We start from the raw sequence: 19,077 nt of genomic DNA, 5'->3' as shown, positions 1-19,077 counted from the left end.
TCTGCAGTGCTGCAAAACTCCCTCCTGCTTCTCCCCTGCCCTCCCTCCAGAGGCTGCGGGGGCAGAGTTCAGGCTGGGACCTCCCCTGCTGGATCCCTGGGGTTGGGATCAGGAGCAGGGAAGGGGCAATGGGAACAAGTTGCTCCCAGCAGGGTTCTGTGTGAATCCATGAGGTAAATTTTCCACTCTAAGGACAGTCAGGCCCTGGGATTCTTCCCAAGGGAAGCGATGGGTTCCAAGTGATGTGTTCCCCCACTTTTATGGGAAGTTTGAAGTCTCAGCTCAACATCTCAGGTAAATAGGAACAGGAAAAGGGTTGGACCAGGGGACCCCTGGGGTCCCTTCCCTCCTGACTTTCTGTGATTCTGAGGCATCCCTGGGGCAGCAACACTCCAAGCAGATTTCCAGGGATGTGTCCCTGCAGCTCCAGAACCTGGCTGAGAACAGGGCAGGGGGCAAACCTGCCCAGCCTGACCTCTGCTTCCCATCTCCTGAGATCCTTCACTTCCAAGGGATTCCTGGGAGCTGCATCCCCTGTCTCCCTGCTCTCAGAAATTCCTGGCAGGTACCGAGAGAAAAGGATGAACTGAAAAAAGCCCTAAAGGTGTAAATAGGGGATGGAGACTCAGCTCCCTGTGCTCTGCCCCACATCAAACCAGTGTCCCCACCACCCCCCCCACTGGGAATTCCAGCCCTGTCCTCTGCCTGAACCTGAGCCTCAGGTTATGACCTGAATGATAGGAACTGTGTGATCAAACCTCAATCTTCTGGGTCCTGCCCCCTCTTTGAAGCAGCCCCAATGAAAGCCTGGTCATTGTAGCAGCCCCAGTTGGAGGGCTCAGCCTTCCCCTGCATTCCTGGTTGCTCAAAAGCTCTCAGGAGGAGCTGTGGGGGGATTTTCCTCTGATAAACCTGAATAGGAAACTTGCCAAGTGCCCTCTGCATGGCCAGAAAAGGTGCTGAGCAGGGCTTGGGGTTTCCTGAGCACCTGAGGCTGTTCCTACACAGCAGCTTTAGGGATAAAGGAAGTGGTTTTGGTGCAGTTGGAATACAGGGAATAATTTAGGTTGGAAGGGACCTCTCCAGGTCACCCAGTCCAACCCCTGCAGTATCAGGGACATCCTCACCCAGGTCAGGGTGCTCAGAGCCTCCTCACACCTCACCTTGAGCATCCCCAGGGATGTTCTCTGTTGGGAAGAGGGAGTCGTGTGTGTGGGGAGCATCCTGGAGCTGTGGGGTTGGTGGGGAAATCCCTTGGATGGCATCACCAGGGCACTTCCTGCCTCACAAAGCCAGGCAGGAGCTGCCCTGAGGACACATGGGTTTGTTTGGAAAAGGCCTTTAGGATCATCAAGCCCAAGCATTACCCCAGCACCCTCAGCACCACCTCCCCCTGGATCTCAGCTCCCTCCTGGATTCTGTTCATCCACCCTGGCTCAGTTTGTTGAGAGCCAGCTTCAGGCACCCCATTTATTCTTTAGAATAAACTCCTCTAGAAGCTTCCAGCCCTTGAGGGGACAAAACCCTTCCCTGAGTCCCCTCTATCCTTGCTTCCAGGTTTCTCCTGGGCAGCTGAGCCAGGGCTGGGCCTGCCCCGTGCCGAGGCTCTCGGAGAAGCAGAGGTGGTTGGGTTCCTGCCTCAGAGCAAACACAAACCAAAGCCAAGGACAATGAAGAACTCAATGTCCTCTCTGAGTGTTCTCAGAGGATTCGAGCAAGAAGGGAAAGGTGGAAAATGTGACCAAATGTGACGAGGGGAAGGTGAAACCACAGGGAGGATTGGGAAGTTGGCTGAGGAGCCGGGCACGCTGCTTCCAGGGGGGCTTGGCTGGTGCCAGGGATCTCCAGTGAGCAAACTGTGAGTAAAACTACTCAGAACTTGATAATGAAAGGAAATAATAATAATAATAATAATAATGATAATAATAATAATAATAATAAAGGAAAGCAAGGTGCAGAACCAAAGGTCATCATCATGCCCACAGATGGGCACAAACCACCCCGAGACAGCAGCACTTGTGGTGTCATCCTGGGGAGCTCTGAGGATCAGCTGTCAGCACAGCCTCCCTGTCACGTTTGGTGACAAGAAACTCAAGAGATTGATCTAATGAGTCACCTCGGATCACTCTGAGGTGACACCAGCCAGGAAACCCAAGGAAGGGCCATGCCAGGTGGCCTCCAGATCATTACTCAACAACATTTCTGCCTCTCCTTCCCCAAACCCTGACGGGTCAGGACTGTGCTGGGGGAAGGACAGGTTGGAAGAGGGCATTAATTCCACTTCTTGGCTGGATATATTTGAGAACACTTTTTGAAAAACCACCAAGTCTGTTTTCCTGACACCGTTGAGTTCACATCTCCTTCTGCTTCCACGTCATCCTGCCATAAACTGGAACCTTCTTAGGTCTAATTATTAACAGAGGGGTGGGAGGGGTCTGCCCAGAAGAAATAAAACTCAGAAAGTATCACTGGGTGCTGCTATTTCATCATCAGTATTTATTTACATCATATTTGAGGACAACAGTTACGTGGGGTTTTGGTGGTGTGGGGTTGTTTTTTTTTTCTTTAGTCCTTTTACAAGGCACAAATGAGATCATAAATGAACAAATAACATAGAGGAAGGGACTGCCCAGCTTGGACAAGACCAAGGAAGTTCCTCCATGAGAAGTTCCTCTGGTTTTGCAGCCAGGGAGGCCACACAGAACCTGAGGAACATCACCCCAAAGAGCTGCTCTGGGGACACAAAATGCTCTCTGTGTGTCCCAGAAAGGAAGGGACAGTCCCAGACAGTTACTACATTTTTTAGTAAATGTAGTAACAATGCTTTTTTCATAACACAGTCTCTTGCACTGTAGCTTACCTGACCTAGAAGTTAATGCAGGATGAAGTGCAAGCACTTTAATGATTTGTATGCAGCAGCAGTACCTGGGAGTTTCAGAATGAAAGACACCAGAACTGAAAATCAGAGACTCTGGGGCTCAGCTTCAGAACTCTGGCATGCTTGTAAATGCATTTCATCTGTTGAAATTTAAGTAGGAACAAGTAAAAGGTTTTGCCACATGGGTCTAGAATGCAGGGAATAAATTCTAGAATTGCTGTTTCATCCTTCAAAACTTAAAGATTTCTCCAAACTCTACATTCCCTGCAGCTTTAGTGCCTCCAAGTATTTATTGCTCAGCTGTGTGCATGATGAGAGCAGGGAGTAAAATCCCCAGGAGAAATAATCCCCCAGGGAAGGGTTTTCTTTTTTTTATCAATATGGACCAGGAGTAACTCAATTGCAGTGTGTTCCAGTAGGACAAGTGGCTGGATCAATCCCTCACTGAATCCCATGGGATCCAGAAGTAGGATTTGAGCACTCAGGTGTAGCCAGGATGCTTTTCAGCTCCTCCACCTGAGAAGCAACAGCCTGGTCAGAAATACCAGGAATACACCCAAAAAAAAAAAAAAAAAAGAGCAGGAGACATCTGATGGGCAGCCCTTAAGTCAGGTCTGGTCTGGACACTTCTGGGACTCTAAATCAGGCATTTCTACACCCAGCACAGGAGGACTCACTGGCCAAGGAAAAGCAAAGTCCTCAAACCATCCCTGAGATGCCACAGCTGGAAGAAAGAGACATGGAAAGGAGCCACCCTCACCTGGAATGATGCTGGGAGGAGAGCTGCATCTTTTCTCACCACCACCTTCAGGATCAAAACCTGCCCTTTACTGGTCTTGAAGGTCACCTGTGATAACACATGACCTATCAGCACCTTTAATGAAAAGCCCAGCTGCTAAAAGCTGATGTTAAGAGTACAAAGAGTTTTCAGACTTCAAATAAAAAGAGCAACAGACCTTTAGGAGAAAATTAAAAAAAAATCCAACACGAGCTGAAAAAAAACCCATCCTTCACCTCATAAACAAAGGAAGCAGCTGAACCTTCACAGGGGCTGGGATGAGAGCTTTGGCAATATGGAATCCAGAGGAAGGAATTTCATTTTTTCTTCATTTCAGGAGCTGCTGCATTTTATGACACTTTCCTGCAGCTACAGGGGCCAAAGAGCCCCAGGGGCTGAGGGGTTTTCCTGCTTTCCAGCAGCTCAGGGGGCTGGAAGGAAGGAAGGAAGGAAGGAAGGAAGGAAGGAAGGAAGGAAGGAAGGAAGGAAGGAAGGGAGGAAGGAAGGAAGGAAGGAAGGAAGGAGGGAAGGAGGGAAGGAGCAGCCCATCTGCAATGCCTGAGCTTTCTCGGGAAGGACAGTGCTGATTTTCCACAAGGAAATCTGTGTTTTCTGCAAGGAAAAGTCCTGTGATTGCCATGATTTCTCAGCCAGCCCGTGGTTGGGCACTTGAATTCTCTGCTCTGTGCCTGTTTCAGTTTTCCTCTGCCAGCTGCCCAGCTCAGGATGAGCCCCATTCCTTCCCAATCCATGCTTGGAGCATCCCTGGTTCTTCTCCCAGGGCTCAGGACACTGTGACCAGAGTGGCACCAAGTGCCATCCCTGACACCTCTCTGGGCAGCTGAGAGGGGTGAAAGGAAGAGACCAAACTCTCCTTTCAATGCCCCTGGGATCCAGGGAAAAAGCAGCCTGGCCTGGGAGGTTTGCTACAGACCAAGGTCCCTGTTTGCCAACCCCTTCTTGGAGTAATTCCTTTGTAATTTGTAATTCCATTGCTCCTCTGTAGGAGTAACACACAGGTCTGAGGTTATGCAAAGGACAAGTGCATGATTCAAGAGGAAAACTTCCAGGAAGGATGAGAATGTAACTTAAGCTCCTGCAAGAGAAAGTTTCCCACGTAATTTCCTGGAAAAGAAAAATTTAAAAAACCAACAAAACCCCCAAGGTGTTTGGTGAGTGCATTGTGTGGGGTGAGGCCAACTGGGACCTGGCTGAGATGGGATGCAGAGGGAATTCAGGGAGGTGTTTCCAAGGATTTCCAAGCCTGGAGGAGGTGGCCCCAAAATCCATCAGAGATGTCCAGCCAAGGGCAGGTGAAACAAACAGAGAGAAATTCTGCTTTCACTGGGACAAATCCCATTCTTACTTGATGCTCAACCTGGTGCAGTCTGAGCAGAGACAAGGTGGTTGTTTTCCTCCCAGGTTACTCAGGGAAATGCTCATCCTGCTCTTCCCCTTTCCTCATTCCCCACTGCCACTGCTAAGCAAAATATCCAAAGTGCTTTATCCCTCCTGGGCTTTCCAACAGCTGGATTTAAAAGTTCTTTATTTCCAGAGGGAAGACAAGCCCCTTGTGTTCCTTGCCCCCTTCAGAAAAATGGGGGAAAACAATGTTGAATTTTCACTCAAAAGCTTGGCAGGGAGAGGAGTGCTATGGAAGGAGAGCTGTTGCTTCATTGGTGTTTAATTCCTAACACCCCAACAGCGTGGCCAGCAGGTCCAGGGAAGGGATTCTGCCCCTGTGCTCAGCCCTGGGGAGGCCACAGCTTGAGTCCTGTGTCCAGTTCTGGGCCCCTCAGCTCAGGAAGGAGCTTGAGGTGCTGGAGCAGGTCCAGAGAAGAGCAAGGAGGCTGGGAAGGGATCCAGCACAAGTCCTGTGAGGAAGGGCTGAGGGAGCTGGGGGTGTTGAGGCTGGAGAAGAGGAGGCTCAGGGGAGACCTCATCACTCTCTCCAACTCCCTGAAAGGAGGTTGGAGCCAGGGGGGGGTTGGGCTCTTTTCCCAGGCAACTCTCAGCAAGACAAGAGGCCATGGGCTTAAGAAGTTTTTCCTAATATCCAACCTAAACCTCCCCTGGCAGAGCTTCAGCTCTGCCAGGGGAGGTTTAGGTTGGATATTAGGAAGAAATTCTTTACAGAGAGGGTGCTCAGGCATTGGAATGGGCTGCCCAGGGAAGGGGTGGATTCTCCATCCCTGGAGATATTTCAAAAGAGCCTGGATGTGGCACTCCGTGCCATGGGCTGGGAACCACGGGGGGAGTGGAGCAAGGGTTGGACTTGATGAGCTCTGAGGTCCCTTCCAACCCAGCCCATTCTAGGATTCTAGGATTCTATGAAAAATCTCTCCCCCACACACCTTCCCCCCTGAAAAAGGAATCACCCCAAAAATCAGGGAGAGGAAAAAGACAGAAAGCTCCAGGTGTACCTTTCCTGTATGGGACAAGTGAGAGGAAAAGCACAGCTCTGATAACAGCACAGCCATTGATTTCCAGGAAAAAAATTTGGGAATTTCTGACAAGGAGGGACCCTTAAAATCCCCTAAGCATGGGGCAACATTGTGCAATGGACTTCAAACAGCATCTTCTGAGTAAAGCAAAGGGTGCTGAGAGGTGCTGAGGGTGCTGGGCCAGGATCCTTTCACAGAGGAGATTTTTTTTTTTTTTTTTTTTTTTCCTTAATGTTTGTGGATTAGGTGATTCCCTGGATGCCTGGGATGCAGGAGACAGACTGGAACACAGCCCAAGGATCAGAGGACTGGCTGTACCAGTGCAAATAATTGGAATTTCTGGCCAGCCTGGTAATGGACACCCTGCTCCTTCTGAATTCCCATTTTCCTCAGGAAGGGGCTACCCACCTAAAAATGACAAAAAACTTGAAACAAACCTGCTGCTTTCTCTGGGTAGAGAACCCCAGATCTGAGGAAGGCAGAATCTTGGTGCAAAGGGTGATGCCATGGGCTGGTTTGAGGGGTTTTTAATATTTCTGGGGAGACCTGAACTGAGCTGAGTGTCTGAGCCACTCAGTGCCAGGAATCTCCTTCTGAGAACTGGGAGATAACTTCATGCCCTGGCACCTTTTGTTGCAGGTGATGCATTTCTTGTGCACAAGCCAAGCTGTTTGATATGATTCATTTACCTGGAAATAGAAACCATTTTTTGCTGGCTGCTGTTTCCTAGTTTACTGCAGTTTCACAGATCCCTGTGTGACTAATTCCTGAGGCTGCCTTTGGAACTGGTTGTACTTCAGGCTCACATCCTTACCTGCAAATCCCTGGCAGCTTCCTCCTGGTTTGCTCCCCGGGAGCACCAATCTTCAATTGGAACTATTTATAGAACCATCACCAAAATAATAATAATAAAAAAAAGTGCTAAGAATCCTGCCAGATATAAGGTAAAAATTTCCAGAGAACTTGAAGCAAATTGATGGAAAGTCAGTAGTAGGTTGGGCTGCTGAATGAAGAAGGCTTTGAGAATATTATTTGCTGTTTTCTTGTCAAAATCCAACTTTTTATTGCCAGCAGCCCAGGCTCACTGCCTCTGCATTTCCATACAATCCCACATCCTGGAAAACGGGCTGCAAGGACAGCAGCAAGAGGTTTGTCTGTGTTAAGCCAGAAATTGTGAAAACTGGAAGTTTTCTGTGGATACAACCCCAGAAATGAGCATCCTGCTGCAGCCTGGGCAAAGAACTCTGTGCCATCAACTCCCCCTGGGATCCTCCCTCTTTGGGGTCCCCTCTCCCTGGGGTCACCTCCCATTTCAGCTCAGAACTTTGTCCTGGCCCAAAGCCCACCCTGGGTACATCTCTGCCACGCATTTTACCCACCCTGGCTCAACCTGCTGGCCGGGGGACACGGGGGACCTGGGGACACCAGGAGGTGTCTGTCCCCAGGGGGGTGTCTGACCCCAATGGGGTGTCTGATAAGGGGGTGTCTGTCCCCAGGGGGTTTCTGATAAGGGGGTGTCTGATCAGGGGGGTTTCTGATCCCAGGGGGTGTCTGTCCCCAGGAGGGTGCCTGACCCCAATGGGGTGTCTGATAAGGGGGTGTCTGTCCCCAGGGGGCTGTCTGACCCCAATAGGGTGTCTGATCCCAGGGGGTGTCTGATAAGGGGGTGTCTGCCCCCAAGGGGGTGTCTGATCAGGGGGGTTTCTGATCCCAGGGGGTGGCTGTTCCCAGGGGGGTGTCTGATCCCAGGGGGTGTCTGTCCCCAGGGGGCTGTCTGACCCCAATAGGGTGTCTGATCCCAGGGGGTGTCTGATAAGGGGGTGTCTGCCCCCAAGGGGGTGTCTGATCAGGGGGGTTTCTGATCCCAGGGGGTGTCTGTCCCCAGGGGGGGTGTCTGATCCCAGGGGGTGTCTTCCCCAGGTAGGTGTCTGATAAGGGGCTGTCTGTCCCCAGGGGGTTTCTGACCAAGGGGTTTCTGTCCCCAGGGGGTGTCTGTCCCCAGGAGGGTGCCTGACCCCAGTGGGGTGTCTGTCCCCAGGGGGTGTCTGTCCCCAGGGGGTGTCTGATAAGGGGGTGTCTGTCCCCAGGGGATTTCTGGCCAGGGGGTGTCTGTCCCCAGGTGCCACCCTCCCAGCAGAGAGGCAGCAGAGGGATGCGGATCTGTCCTCGAATCTGGGTCAAGTCCTGTTCCAGCCCCTTTCTCCTCCTTTCTGCTGCACCCACCCTCAGCTGCCAGTTCCCAAGCTCCTCTTTAGCAACTGCCAAAGATAAGGGCAGCAGATCAAACAGGAGCCTCACTGAGAAAGGCAAACACAAGCCTGGGTTTTACCTCTGCTTCCTGGTAGCCACTGTCACCCCTCTGCTGGGCACGGAGTCCAGGTCAGGGCTGGTGGGAAGGGGCCCCCCCTCCCTGGCTTCACTCAGCTCCACCTTGCAGAAAATAGAGAATTGAGGAACAGGGGGTCTGGGGGTTGTTTTTTTGGCAGGAGCACTGCAAGGTGTTGGGGTCAGCAGTGTGGGATGGAGCTCTCCTCCCCAGAAAGCAGCTGCTCTCAGGAAAGGGTTTTTTAGGAGCTGCTTTTGGACCAGGCTCTCTCTCTTTTTAGGACTGCCAGGTCCTGCTGCCAGGTTTCCTCCTTCAGGTGGAATTAAGGAGGCTCTGAGCTTGGGTTGTTACAGGCAGGACAGCTGCTTACCCTGCTCTGATGTGCTGAATCTCAGCATTTCTCCACTTTCTGCCTCCCCTGCTCCCAAACCGGGTGATGCTGCTGGCCAAGGGAAAACTGGGAGGACTTTTTCCTGAAGAGCTCTGCTCTCCCAGCTGAGCAGGAAAAAAGGGGCAGGGCAACAGCTTCTTTCCTGGTGGTGAACTCCTGGCTTGCAAATAAAAAGAAACCATGCTTGTATTTTAACCAACTCGGTAAATGAAATCACTAACGAGGGAGCAAACAAACTTTTCACAGCCAAACAAGGAGATTGCTTTGACCTAAGCAGACATCTGCAGCTCTGCAATAAAGCACTGGGGGAAATTCCCTGACTGCCTCTTGCAGACACCAGCATGCTGGTTTCATACTGTTTTTCATGAATTAAAGAAAAAAAAAAAGGGTCATGAACAGTATTTAAAATTTTATTGGTGTGTAAGGAAAACAAAGCTAAAGAATGTCCTTCCCCTGCTTGGTCTTTCCTTCCTGAAATTTAGATATATAGCTGGCTGTAACTTTAGACAAAGCCATTCCAGTTCTTATCAGTTATTCACTCCCTCACATAAAGAAACATTCTCATGAAATTGTAACACACACACAAAAAAAACCCCAAACCCATAAACCAGGAGCAGTAAATAGAAAGCCCAAAGCTGGAGATCCAGAGCATCAGACCAAGCCACAGATGAGCCATTTCCATGGAAAACTCATCAAGTTCTCCAATCTTTTTGAAGTCAAGTCTTTGGAGCATCTTTCTAAACTGTTGCATTATCTCCTGCACATTTTACTCCATGTTGGGATAAATTTATCAGAAGACAACAGCTTGTTGTTCAAGCAACTTTCATACAAATTGTGTCCTAGAACTGGTGGCACAACAGCACTGAACACCCCAGCAAAGACTCCAGATGCATCTCAAACAGGTTACAAAAGAGCCTGGAAGGAACAGAATGTGGAAAAGTTCAGTTTTTTGCTGCTGGGGAGAGGGATCCCTGGGCAGGAGGGCCTGAAGGGAGAGGAAAAGGGATGGTGCTGCCTGAAGGGGAAGCAAAGGAGGAAGGGGAGGGAAAAATCTATCCCAGGCAGGTTATCCCCATCCCAGGTTCCTGAGGATGAGCTTGTGCTCCCCTCCATCCCAGCCACACAGCTGAACAAAATAATAATCATAATAATCATCATCATCATCATCATAACAATAATAATAATAATTATAATAATATTTTTCACTCGACTGGCAGGACACAAAGAGGTGAAAAGGGGAGAGGAGATTCACATTCTGGAGTGCTTTGTCCCCTGTGGGAGGCTCATCCTGGGGCCACTGTCCCCACGTGTCCTCAAGCCCGTGGGTGGCCCGGGGTGAAGGGAAAGCTGCTGAATGTCCCCTCAATGCCACAGAGCAGGAACAAGGCTGGGGCTCTCCCCAAAAAGCTCAACCCAACTCTCAGGTCTCCAAGATCCCTGCCCTGGGGAGGAGGTAACTCACTCCTTCCTCAGTGGAGTTTTACCAACACCTCAGAGGAGTTAAAACACAAAGCACCTGACAGGGCTGTGCTGGGGTTGGGATGGAGTTATCCATTTGTTTGTTATTTAAATCAGAGCCTTGGGGTGCTGCTGGGTGCCACCAGCTCTGCTGCGTGTTACAGAAACACAGAAAGTTTGGGGCTGGAAAGGACCTCAGATATACAGACATGGACATACAGATATAGAGACATGGATACATACAGAGAGAGATATATGGATATATAGGCATATATAGACATACATAGAGATATATGGATATATAGACACATATAGAGAGAGATATATGGATAAAGAGATATGGATATATAGATATATAGACATATAAAGAGATATATGGATATGTAGGCATATAGATATATAGATATATAGACATATAAAGAGATATATGGATATGTAGGCATATAGATATATCTGTATACACACATACAGATATATATAGAGCTATATGGATATATAGACATACATATATAGATATCATAGAATCATAGAATCATAGAATTAGCTGGGTTGGAAGGGACCTCAGAGCTCATCAAGTCCAACCCTTGCTCCACTCCCCCCGTGGTTCCCAGCCCATGGCACTGAGTGCCACATCCAGGCTCTTTTGAAATGTCTCTAGGGATGGAGAATCCACCCCTTCCCTGAGCAGCCCATTCCAATGGCTGAGCACCCTCTCCAGAAAGAAATTCTTTCTCATGTCCAACCTAAACCTCCCCTGGCACAACTTATGACTGTGCCCTCTTGTCTTGTTGAAAGTCGTCTGGGAAAAGAGCCCAACCCCCCCCTGGCTCCAACCTCCTTTCAGGGAGTTGGAGAGAGTGATGAGGTCTCCCCTGAGCCTCCTCTTCTCCAGCCTCAACACCCCCAGCTCCCTCAGCCCTTCCTCACAGGACTTGTGCTGGATCCCTTCCCAGCCTCCTTGCTCTTCTCTGGACCTGCTCCAGCACCTCAATCTCCTTCCTGAGCTGAGGGGCCCAGAACTGGACACAGGACTCAAGCTGTGGCCTCCCCAGGGCTGAGCACAGGGGCAGAATCCCTTCCCTGGACCTGCTGGCCACGGTGTTCCTGAGCCAGCCCAGGATGCCATTGGCCTTCTTGGCCACCTGGGCACACTGCTGCCTCCTCTTCAGCTTCCTGGCAATCCAGACTCCCAGCTCCCTCTCTGTCTGGCTGCTCTCCAACCACTCTGTGCCCAGCACATCCATATATATGGATAGGCATACAGATTTATATAGAGACATCCAGATTTATGTAGATACAGCTACACAGTCATAGATCCAGGTATACAGACACAGATATACAGACATATAGATCCATAGCTAGAGATATACAGACATTTAGGCACCGAAACAGATACCCAGACCTAGATGTGGATACACAGATATACACAGACACAAATACCCAGAGGTACACAGAGCCCTGGTGGGGGGCAAGAACCCCCACCCTGTTCTCCACCACCAGACTCAAACCCGGAGCCTGAATTGGCCAAAAAAACCTCCGTGAACAGTGGTCAGTTGGCCCCGGGGTGCTGCAGGGTGCGTGGCCGGGAGCAGCCTCCTCACACACACCCGGGAAAAGCCCCGGCCCCACAACCACCTCCTGCCCGGGGGCACAGCGAGGCCGAGGCCGGTGTTATAAATTAAGTCTCATAAAATTGACCAGGACACACCAATTAATGAATCGATCGGAATTTAATAGCAAGTAACAACAAGCAATAACAGCGCTGGGCACCCGGGAGTCTCTGCTCCTCCAGGCGGTGCGGCTTCCTTACAGTTTCTTGGGAATTTATAGTTCTTTATGGCCGTGTGAGCCCGATGTTGCTGGGAAAGCTGGAAATCTGTCGAGGATACGGATTCTTCTTGAGCAGACACAGCCGCCAATATTAATTCTTCTTATGCAGACACATCTTGGTTTTGGTTAACCCCTTTCTACACTAATTCTTATGCAGACACATCCTGTGTTTTGGTTAACCCCTTTCTACAAAGGTTATCTATAAGAACGTTTAAACATGATTACACAGCGTTTTGTCACAATACATTTTTTCTCTCTAAAGTACATTCTGCAGTTAACGTCTTCATCTTCTTTCACTACTTCTATCTTGCCTTTATAAGTAAACTAAAAATTTTCTACTGAGGTTAAATGAACATTATATGTAAGTTATTACAATTCGTCACAGTCACACAATGTTTTTGGCACATAACTTTGCGGTTAATACTTCGATTTTATAAACAAAGTTACATAGGTTAAATGAACAAATATAACTTTATATATAAATGGCGATGGCGGTGGCGGTGGCGGTGGCGGTGGCGGTGGCCGCCTGAGGGAAGCGGCTCCGGTTCAAATGGCGGCCCCCGCCCCCGCCCGTGCTGCACCGCGGCCCCAAGATGGCGGCGCCCGGGGAGGGGCGGGCGGGACGCGCGGGACGCGGAGCGTCGGGGTTCTCGGGCACCGAGAGCGGTTCTTTCCCTTTCCCCTTCACCGTCCCGCACGAAGCCGCGGGCTCCGGGGCGGAGGAGCCGTCCAAGAAGCCGTGTCGAGCATGCACGGATTTCAAGAGCTGGCTCCGGGAGCAGAGGAAGCAGACGGCCCCGGGCGGCGGGGTGAGGCGAGGCGGCGGCTTTCCCGCGGGGTGCGGGTGGTGGGGGGAGCTTCTCCGGTAAGCCCAGGGGTTCTGTATCCCCAGGCACGGCACAACGGGGCACGGAGCCTCCGTCCTGCCCTCCGAGGGGCTGTGGGGCCCCGTCCTTAGGGGGTGAAGGGGCCGGGAGGAGGGTGTCCCTTCTGTGGGGGGTGAAGGGGGCTCCATCTTCCCCCCACTGGGTGTGAAGGGGGTTCAGCCATGTCACCCACTGAGGGGGTTGAGAGAAGGGGGTTCAGCCATTGTCACTTGAGGGGATGAAGGAAAGGGGTTCAGATGTTGTCATTAAGGGGGTGAAGGAAGAGGATTCAGCCCCTGTCGCCCACTAAAGGAGGGAAAGAAAGGCGTTCAGCCATGTCCCCCACTGAGGGGGTGAAGGAAAGGGGTTCAGCCCCTGTCGCCCACTAAAGGGGTGAAGGAAAGGGGTTCAGCCAAGTCCCCTACTGAGGGGTGAAGGAAGGGGGCTCAGTGTCAGTTGAGGGGCTGAAGAAAGGGGTTCAGCCATTGTCACCCACTGAGGCAGTGAAGGAAGGGGGTTCAGATGTTGTCATTGAGGGGGTGAGGGAAGGGGTTCAGCCCCTGTCACCCACTGAGAGGGTGAAAGAAATGGGTTCACTGACACTGAGGGGTGAAGCAAAGGGGTTCGGATGTTGCCATTGAGGGAGCGAAGGAAGGGGGCTCATCTCCTGTCCCCTCCTGAGGAGGTGAAGGACCTGTCTGAGTGTGGAAGAGGCCTCAGCTGTTGTCCCCCACTGTGGGTATTAAGGACCTGTTCCCCCCCTTTCATCCTCCCAGTGCCAAGGGGCTGTTTCCATCCTTCCCAACCCTCTCTCCTGCTGCAGGACCCGGCGGTGGTGGAGGAGGTGACAGAGCCACCCCCAGAGTGTCCCCTGGACAGCGAGCAGCTGGGCCGCAGCACCTGGGCCTTCCTGCACACCATGGCTGCCTACTACCCCAGCCACCCCACTGCTGCCCAGCAGAAGGAGATGAGGGACTTCATCAACCTCTTCTCCAAGTTCTACCCCTGCGAGCACTGTGCTGAGGATCTGAGGGAAAGGTGAGGTGTTGCTTCCTCGGGTTTGGGGTTGGTTTTGGTTTGTTTGTTTGGTTTTTTTTATATGATTTGTTTTGGTGGAGGGGCTAGCCCGAAATTTGGGCTTGTGGCAGTGATTTGCATAGCAGCCACTCTTCCTGTAGCTGGGGTTTGTAGCCACCTGACCTGGTTTCTTCCATTATTGCACAAATCAGAAGTGTGCTTTCTGGGAAAACAAATACCCAGTCCTGTTCCTCATGCTGTTTGGTTGTGTGCTGCCTCCAAGGCCTCCCTCAGGCAACTTCTGTTTCAAACTGGACTTGTGTTCAGCTGTGGAATTAGGCTGGGAGTTGAAATGCTCTGTCCTTCAGGGGGGAAAGTGTTTCTTCTACCCCAGAAAATCCCCTTTATTGGCAGCCTCAGCAGTGGAGGTGAAGACCAAAATGGGCTGTGGTTTTTTCAGACAGGTTTCTAGTTCCGTTGCTTTCAGCTTGTTTCTCAAAAGTTTCAACTCCTCTTTTCTGGATGATAAGTGTACAAAAAAAAAAAAAAAGTCTGAAAGTTATTGACTTAGCAGGCATCACATTGCAAAACCAACTACTCAGTTTTTCTCATTTATTTTTCTTTTTTTCTTTAATTTGCAGTTTTGATCAACTCAAGTGCTTCTTGCTTCTCATCACAGATGAGCTGTTTGACTCCTGTGTCTTTTCCAGCTGGCAATTTTCTAGTGGAAGTTTGGCATCTGATAATTAATGGTTTCTGTGTCCTCTTTTGGGTGCATCTTGCAGTAGCAGGAGAGGCAGCTCTGGCAGTTTTCTGTGCTCTGTGCCTGCTTTGGGAATTGAAGTTGGTGGCTGTAAAGAAGTAACCTTTGTTTCCTCTCCCGTGTTCGCAGGTTACGTACAAACCAACCTGACACTAGCAACAGAAATAACTTCTCCCAGTGGTTGTGTCTTCTTCATAATGAAGTGAACAGGAAACTGGGGAAATCTGAATTTGACTGCTCCCGGGTGGCTGAGCGCTGGCGGGATGGGTGGAAGGATGGGAGTTGTGGTTAATCCCCAGGGAATGCTCTGGAAAGCTCAGAGACTGCTTCAGCCTGGGGCTGGCTCACTGCAGGGAGATGTGTGAGGCAATAACTGTGTGTGTGTGCTCCTGTGCATGGCTGCTGGGAATAAAGGTAAACCCATTCTGGCAGTAAATTAAAAAAAATCTTACAGTATTCTGGTGAATTATCACACAATGTGTTGTCTGAGAGGTTGAGGCCTTATGTTTGAGAGGGGAATTGCTGGAAACCTCTGAAATGAAGGCACTGGCAGCATCATGGAGATTCTTTCATTGTGAAGTTTCCTTGTTTTAGGGGCATTTGCTGGCCTAGGTGACTTTCTGTTCCCTGGGAGCAGTTGTAGGGGGCTGCCAAGTGGTGTTTTATGTTTATTTGCAGGCACTGTCCTGATGTTTTAAAAAATGAATCATCTGATTCCTTGTCCCTTGAATTTCTGTTGCTCCTACTGAGTGAACTCGTGGTGTGTTGTGTGTTCCCCAGGATCTCCCTTTCTGAGATCTCCAGTGCTTGTTGTAAACCTCAGATTGAGATCCTTTGATCAAAGGCCTGAGGACAGGTACTTTGAACTTCAACACTAAAATAATGGAACCCAGATTTCTCTTTTTATTCTTGTGCTTCAGTTGATCATGCAAGAGGACAATGTATGAAGGGAAGCTGATGGAGGACAAAACCCCCTCATCTAGTGAATGGAATGAAGCATCAGCTGAGTGAAATTCAAATGTTTTAAATTGATTTCTGGTCTTCTTAGGACCCAGGTGTGGTGTGATGATAATTTTTACTGAACTACTTATTCCTAAAGTAGATAACCTCTTCATCTCTGCCATGAACTTTTGTCAGTCATGAGACTGGTTGGGGCTGAAGTCTGTAATGAAGGATGCTCAGCTTTGTTTAACATGCAGGATTTCTGAGACATCAGTTGTGCTTTGAAATTCTTGTTTAGTCCCTGCTGCCCTGGTTGCTCCTCTGGTGTTATCCCTTAGCTAAAAATCTTCAGAACAAAAGGACTTTACAAGCCCCCTGCAGCATGAGGGGCTGCAGTGTCAGTTTTATGCTGCATTTCTTGTACAAAGTTGAGTCCCTGGGGTAGATTTCCAGTGTAGGAGTGATCAGAATCCACCCTGGGTGTTTTATTCTTAGGTCAGCACCAGCATATTGATACCTAAATGTGAATTCCAGAGTCCAATGAGACTGCAACATAAATTACTTGCACCACAATGCATGTAAGTAACTCTTTATAAAAAAAGACAGCTTACAAAAAAAAAAAAAAAAGTCAAAATAATTTCAAGCTCTTGAAGCAGAATAGTGATACTGTGCCCTTGCTGCACTTCTGGCTGTGAAAAGTTTGCAGGAATTTGCATAAACCACAACAAGAGTCAGCTTTTTCCTTCTGGACTTCCTGCTGAGGTTTTCTTGCATGTATTATTTCCTTCTCTCTCACACTACAGCACCTTTGTAAAGTTACTCCTGCTGATAGACTGCTCCCTGGAAATGTTAGTGGTAGTTTTATAGTGCTGTTAGAGTGATGACAGCTCCTAACTAAGAACTTTGATCTTCAAATTGCTTTAGAGAAGCAATAGGAACTCTGGAGATGCATTTCAATGCTTTATGGCCCTGTTCAGGTTCTTTCAAGCTGGACTTGTTAAAACACAACGAGAGAAATTTTAGGGACTGCTTATTTTTGAAGATTTTTGTGTACTAAATGCAAACCCACCAGAAGTGATGATAAGGAACTTCATGAAGTATCCAGTCTGATTTGTGCTCAGATTAAAAGTGCTCAGAAGATTTCCCTATGAGCATGTTGAGATTCTTAGAGAAAAGAAACTCCAGCCTTGGAATTTGTAACAAATTTCTTGGTTTGTGTTTTTTTGTTTGGTTTTTTTTTCTTTTGGTTTTGTGGTTTTTGTTTTGTTTTATAAATAACCTCAGTGCCCAGCATGAAGCCCACCCCTATCCATTAGTGAGAGGACCAAGCCAAGGCTGTAGTTTCCCTTTTTTTTCAGCCATGACCTCAATCCCCCAGGGCTGTCAGGACATGGGGCTATGGACAGGCAGTTTCTTCTCCCCTTGCTTGTTCTAAAGGAGCATTTTCCTGCTTTTCCTTCCCAATCTGCCCCCAACCCTTCCCTTGTGACAACTTCAGTGCCTATGGAGCAGGGGATGGATCTTTCCTCCCTTCTTTGCTCCAGCCTAAACGAGCAGGTGGGTGCAACCCCTCTCTTGGCCTTTCTCATCTTAACTCTGAGGACCTGTGTGAGTGGCACTTGAGCTGTGCTGGTGACAGGCAGGTGCAGGTCACCTTCCTGAGCCCTCCTCAGCATCTCTGAGCAGTGCAGAGAGGAAAATAAAGATGTGCAGAGGAAATGCCCTTCCTGCAGCTGCACTGTTCTGGGCAGGGGTAGGGACAGAGCTTTAAGGCTGAAGTCAGCTCCATGAGGCCTCCAGCTGTGGCTGCTGAGGTTTAATTGGGGCACTTTTGTAACTTTGCTAAATGGCCACTTGGTAAAACCTGTGCTTGCACTCTGTTCTTTCACATTTATGGCTTAAATTTGACTTAAATGCTGCTTAAATGTATCCTCATCTCTGGGGGCTTGACTCTGTGTGTGTGGGGAGGGATTTTTTTTTTTTTTGCTGCTCCTCTGTACCACATCTCAAGTTTTAATCTTCTGTGAGGAGCTTCTGTGGAAGGCACTTGTATTTGTGTATGGAAAATTTGTGAATTTTCTTCTGAAAGCACTTGATTAAATCTAGTTTTAAAAATAGCTGTATTCCAAGTATATTTCCTGTTGATGTGAAAATAATAAAAGCAACTGAGAGCTCATTCCTGGCTTCCCTGCTGCACCAGACCTTGGGCAAAGGCCTCACGTTGTGCTGCTGTTTCACAGCATCCTCTGCCAGTCTGATGCTGCCTGAGCTTGGCTGCTCAGTGAGGCTGTGGGATTCTGTCTGTGTGTTGGTAAAACGAGGTGTGACTGCAACTGTTGTGCTGTGCTGCTCAACTGAGGCATTCCTGGGGGGGCCAGAGATCCAAAAAAGCAGTGATGTCCAGCAGGGCCTTGCTGGATCAGAATGGGGTTTTAACCTGGGGAGCAGTGGGATATTTTATAGGGTTCTAGGGTCGGTTTTGAGGTTTTGGTGTATTTTTCTAGCAGCATCAAGTGAAGCATTACAGCTGGGAGTAGCTCAAACCTCCCTGAGTTTGAGGAGGATGGCAGAGAATGGTTTTAGCCACTGAAGGGCAGTGTTTGTTGGCACATCCCTGCACATCCCATCCTGCTGGAAGCTGCTTCCTCCATCCCAGGATCCCAGTCAGGGGCAGGTGTTACCTCAGGAGTTTGTGGGACCTCACTCAAGAGCTGCTCCCTGTAACAGCACCTGACTCTTCATCTTTCTGCTTCACAAAGGACTTTGTGTTTCCAGGGACTGATTTGCATTCAGAGCTGCATTTTTTTATTTTTTTTTTCCCCACTTTACTTTTGTCCCTCCTGAAAGCAAAGAGCAGGGAGCCCCAAGGGAACTGTCTGCTTCATCAGTGGGAGGCAGAGCTGCTTGGGCAGGTAACAAGTGCAGCTGTTGACAGAAGCTCTATTATGCCCTTAACATTTTTACAGGGATTAGCTGTTCCTTTGCAGTGGGGGGGTGCACACAGCCTCCTGTTGACACTCAGGTTCCCCAGAGTCCCCTTGCTTGTGTCTTTTGCTCCAGCCTCTAACAGGCAGCCTGTGATATTTTTTTCCTGTTGAGGTTTTAGAGGCTCGGAGAAGGGGAGAGCTTAAAATGTGCTTTGTTTCTTTCATCCCTTTCTGTCAGCATTGATTTTTATCTTTTTTTCTTATATTTTTTTTATTTTTCCTGGAACCACTCTTCAGGTTTTTTCCCTGCCTGGGAGAGAGGAGCTGCTCAGTGCTTTGTGCAGCCAGGAACAAGCATGTCAGTAGGAACTGCCAACAAGGTTGGGTGAAGTCAGCTCCTGATTTTATAGGCTAGCAGGAAATGGAATAAAGCAAACCAAGCAAACCTGCAGCTGGT

At 49.3% G+C, this 19,077-nt stretch overlaps 1 protein-coding gene across 2 annotated transcripts; it reads left to right on the top strand.

Moving 5' to 3' along the window:
- The first annotated feature begins 12,665 nt into the window (after positions 1 to 12,665).
- On the top strand, positions 12,666 to 19,077 carry GFER (growth factor, augmenter of liver regeneration). Of its 2 annotated transcripts, none has more exons than XM_071760593.1 (3): positions 12,666 to 12,914; positions 13,795 to 14,009; positions 18,918 to 19,077. In XM_071760593.1, the coding sequence occupies exons 1-3, from the start codon at positions 12,699 to 12,701 to the stop codon at positions 19,033 to 19,035; spliced, it is 549 nt and encodes a 182-aa protein (XP_071616694.1). In that variant the 5' UTR covers positions 12,666 to 12,698; the 3' UTR covers positions 19,036 to 19,077. The 2 variants fall into 2 exon arrangements, with proteins under 2 accessions (XP_071616694.1, XP_071616693.1); XM_071760592.1 differs by lacking the exon at positions 18,918 to 19,077 and adding an exon at positions 14,881 to 17,869 and having other exon boundaries at positions 12,684 to 12,914.

The sequence above is a fragment of the Heliangelus exortis genome, chromosome 17 (assembly GCF_036169615.1).
Source record: "Heliangelus exortis chromosome 17, bHelExo1.hap1, whole genome shotgun sequence".
NCBI lineage: Eukaryota > Metazoa > Chordata > Aves > Apodiformes > Trochilidae > Heliangelus > Heliangelus exortis.
The sequence above is the reverse complement of the archived record's forward strand: the minus strand, read 5'-3'. Positions and strand labels throughout refer to the sequence as shown.

Coding starts and splice junctions, on each gene's coding strand:
- GFER (XM_071760592.1), top strand. CDS start 12,699: ATGGCGGCGCCCGGGGAGGGGCGGGCGGGACGCGCGGGACGCGGAGCG. Junction 12,915..13,794: donor AGACGGCCCCGGGCGGCGGG/GTGAGGCGAGGC, acceptor CTCCTGCTGCAG/GACCCGGCGGTGGTGGAGGA. Junction 14,010..14,880: donor GCTGAGGATCTGAGGGAAAG/GTGAGGTGTTGC, acceptor CCGTGTTCGCAG/GTTACGTACAAACCAACCTG.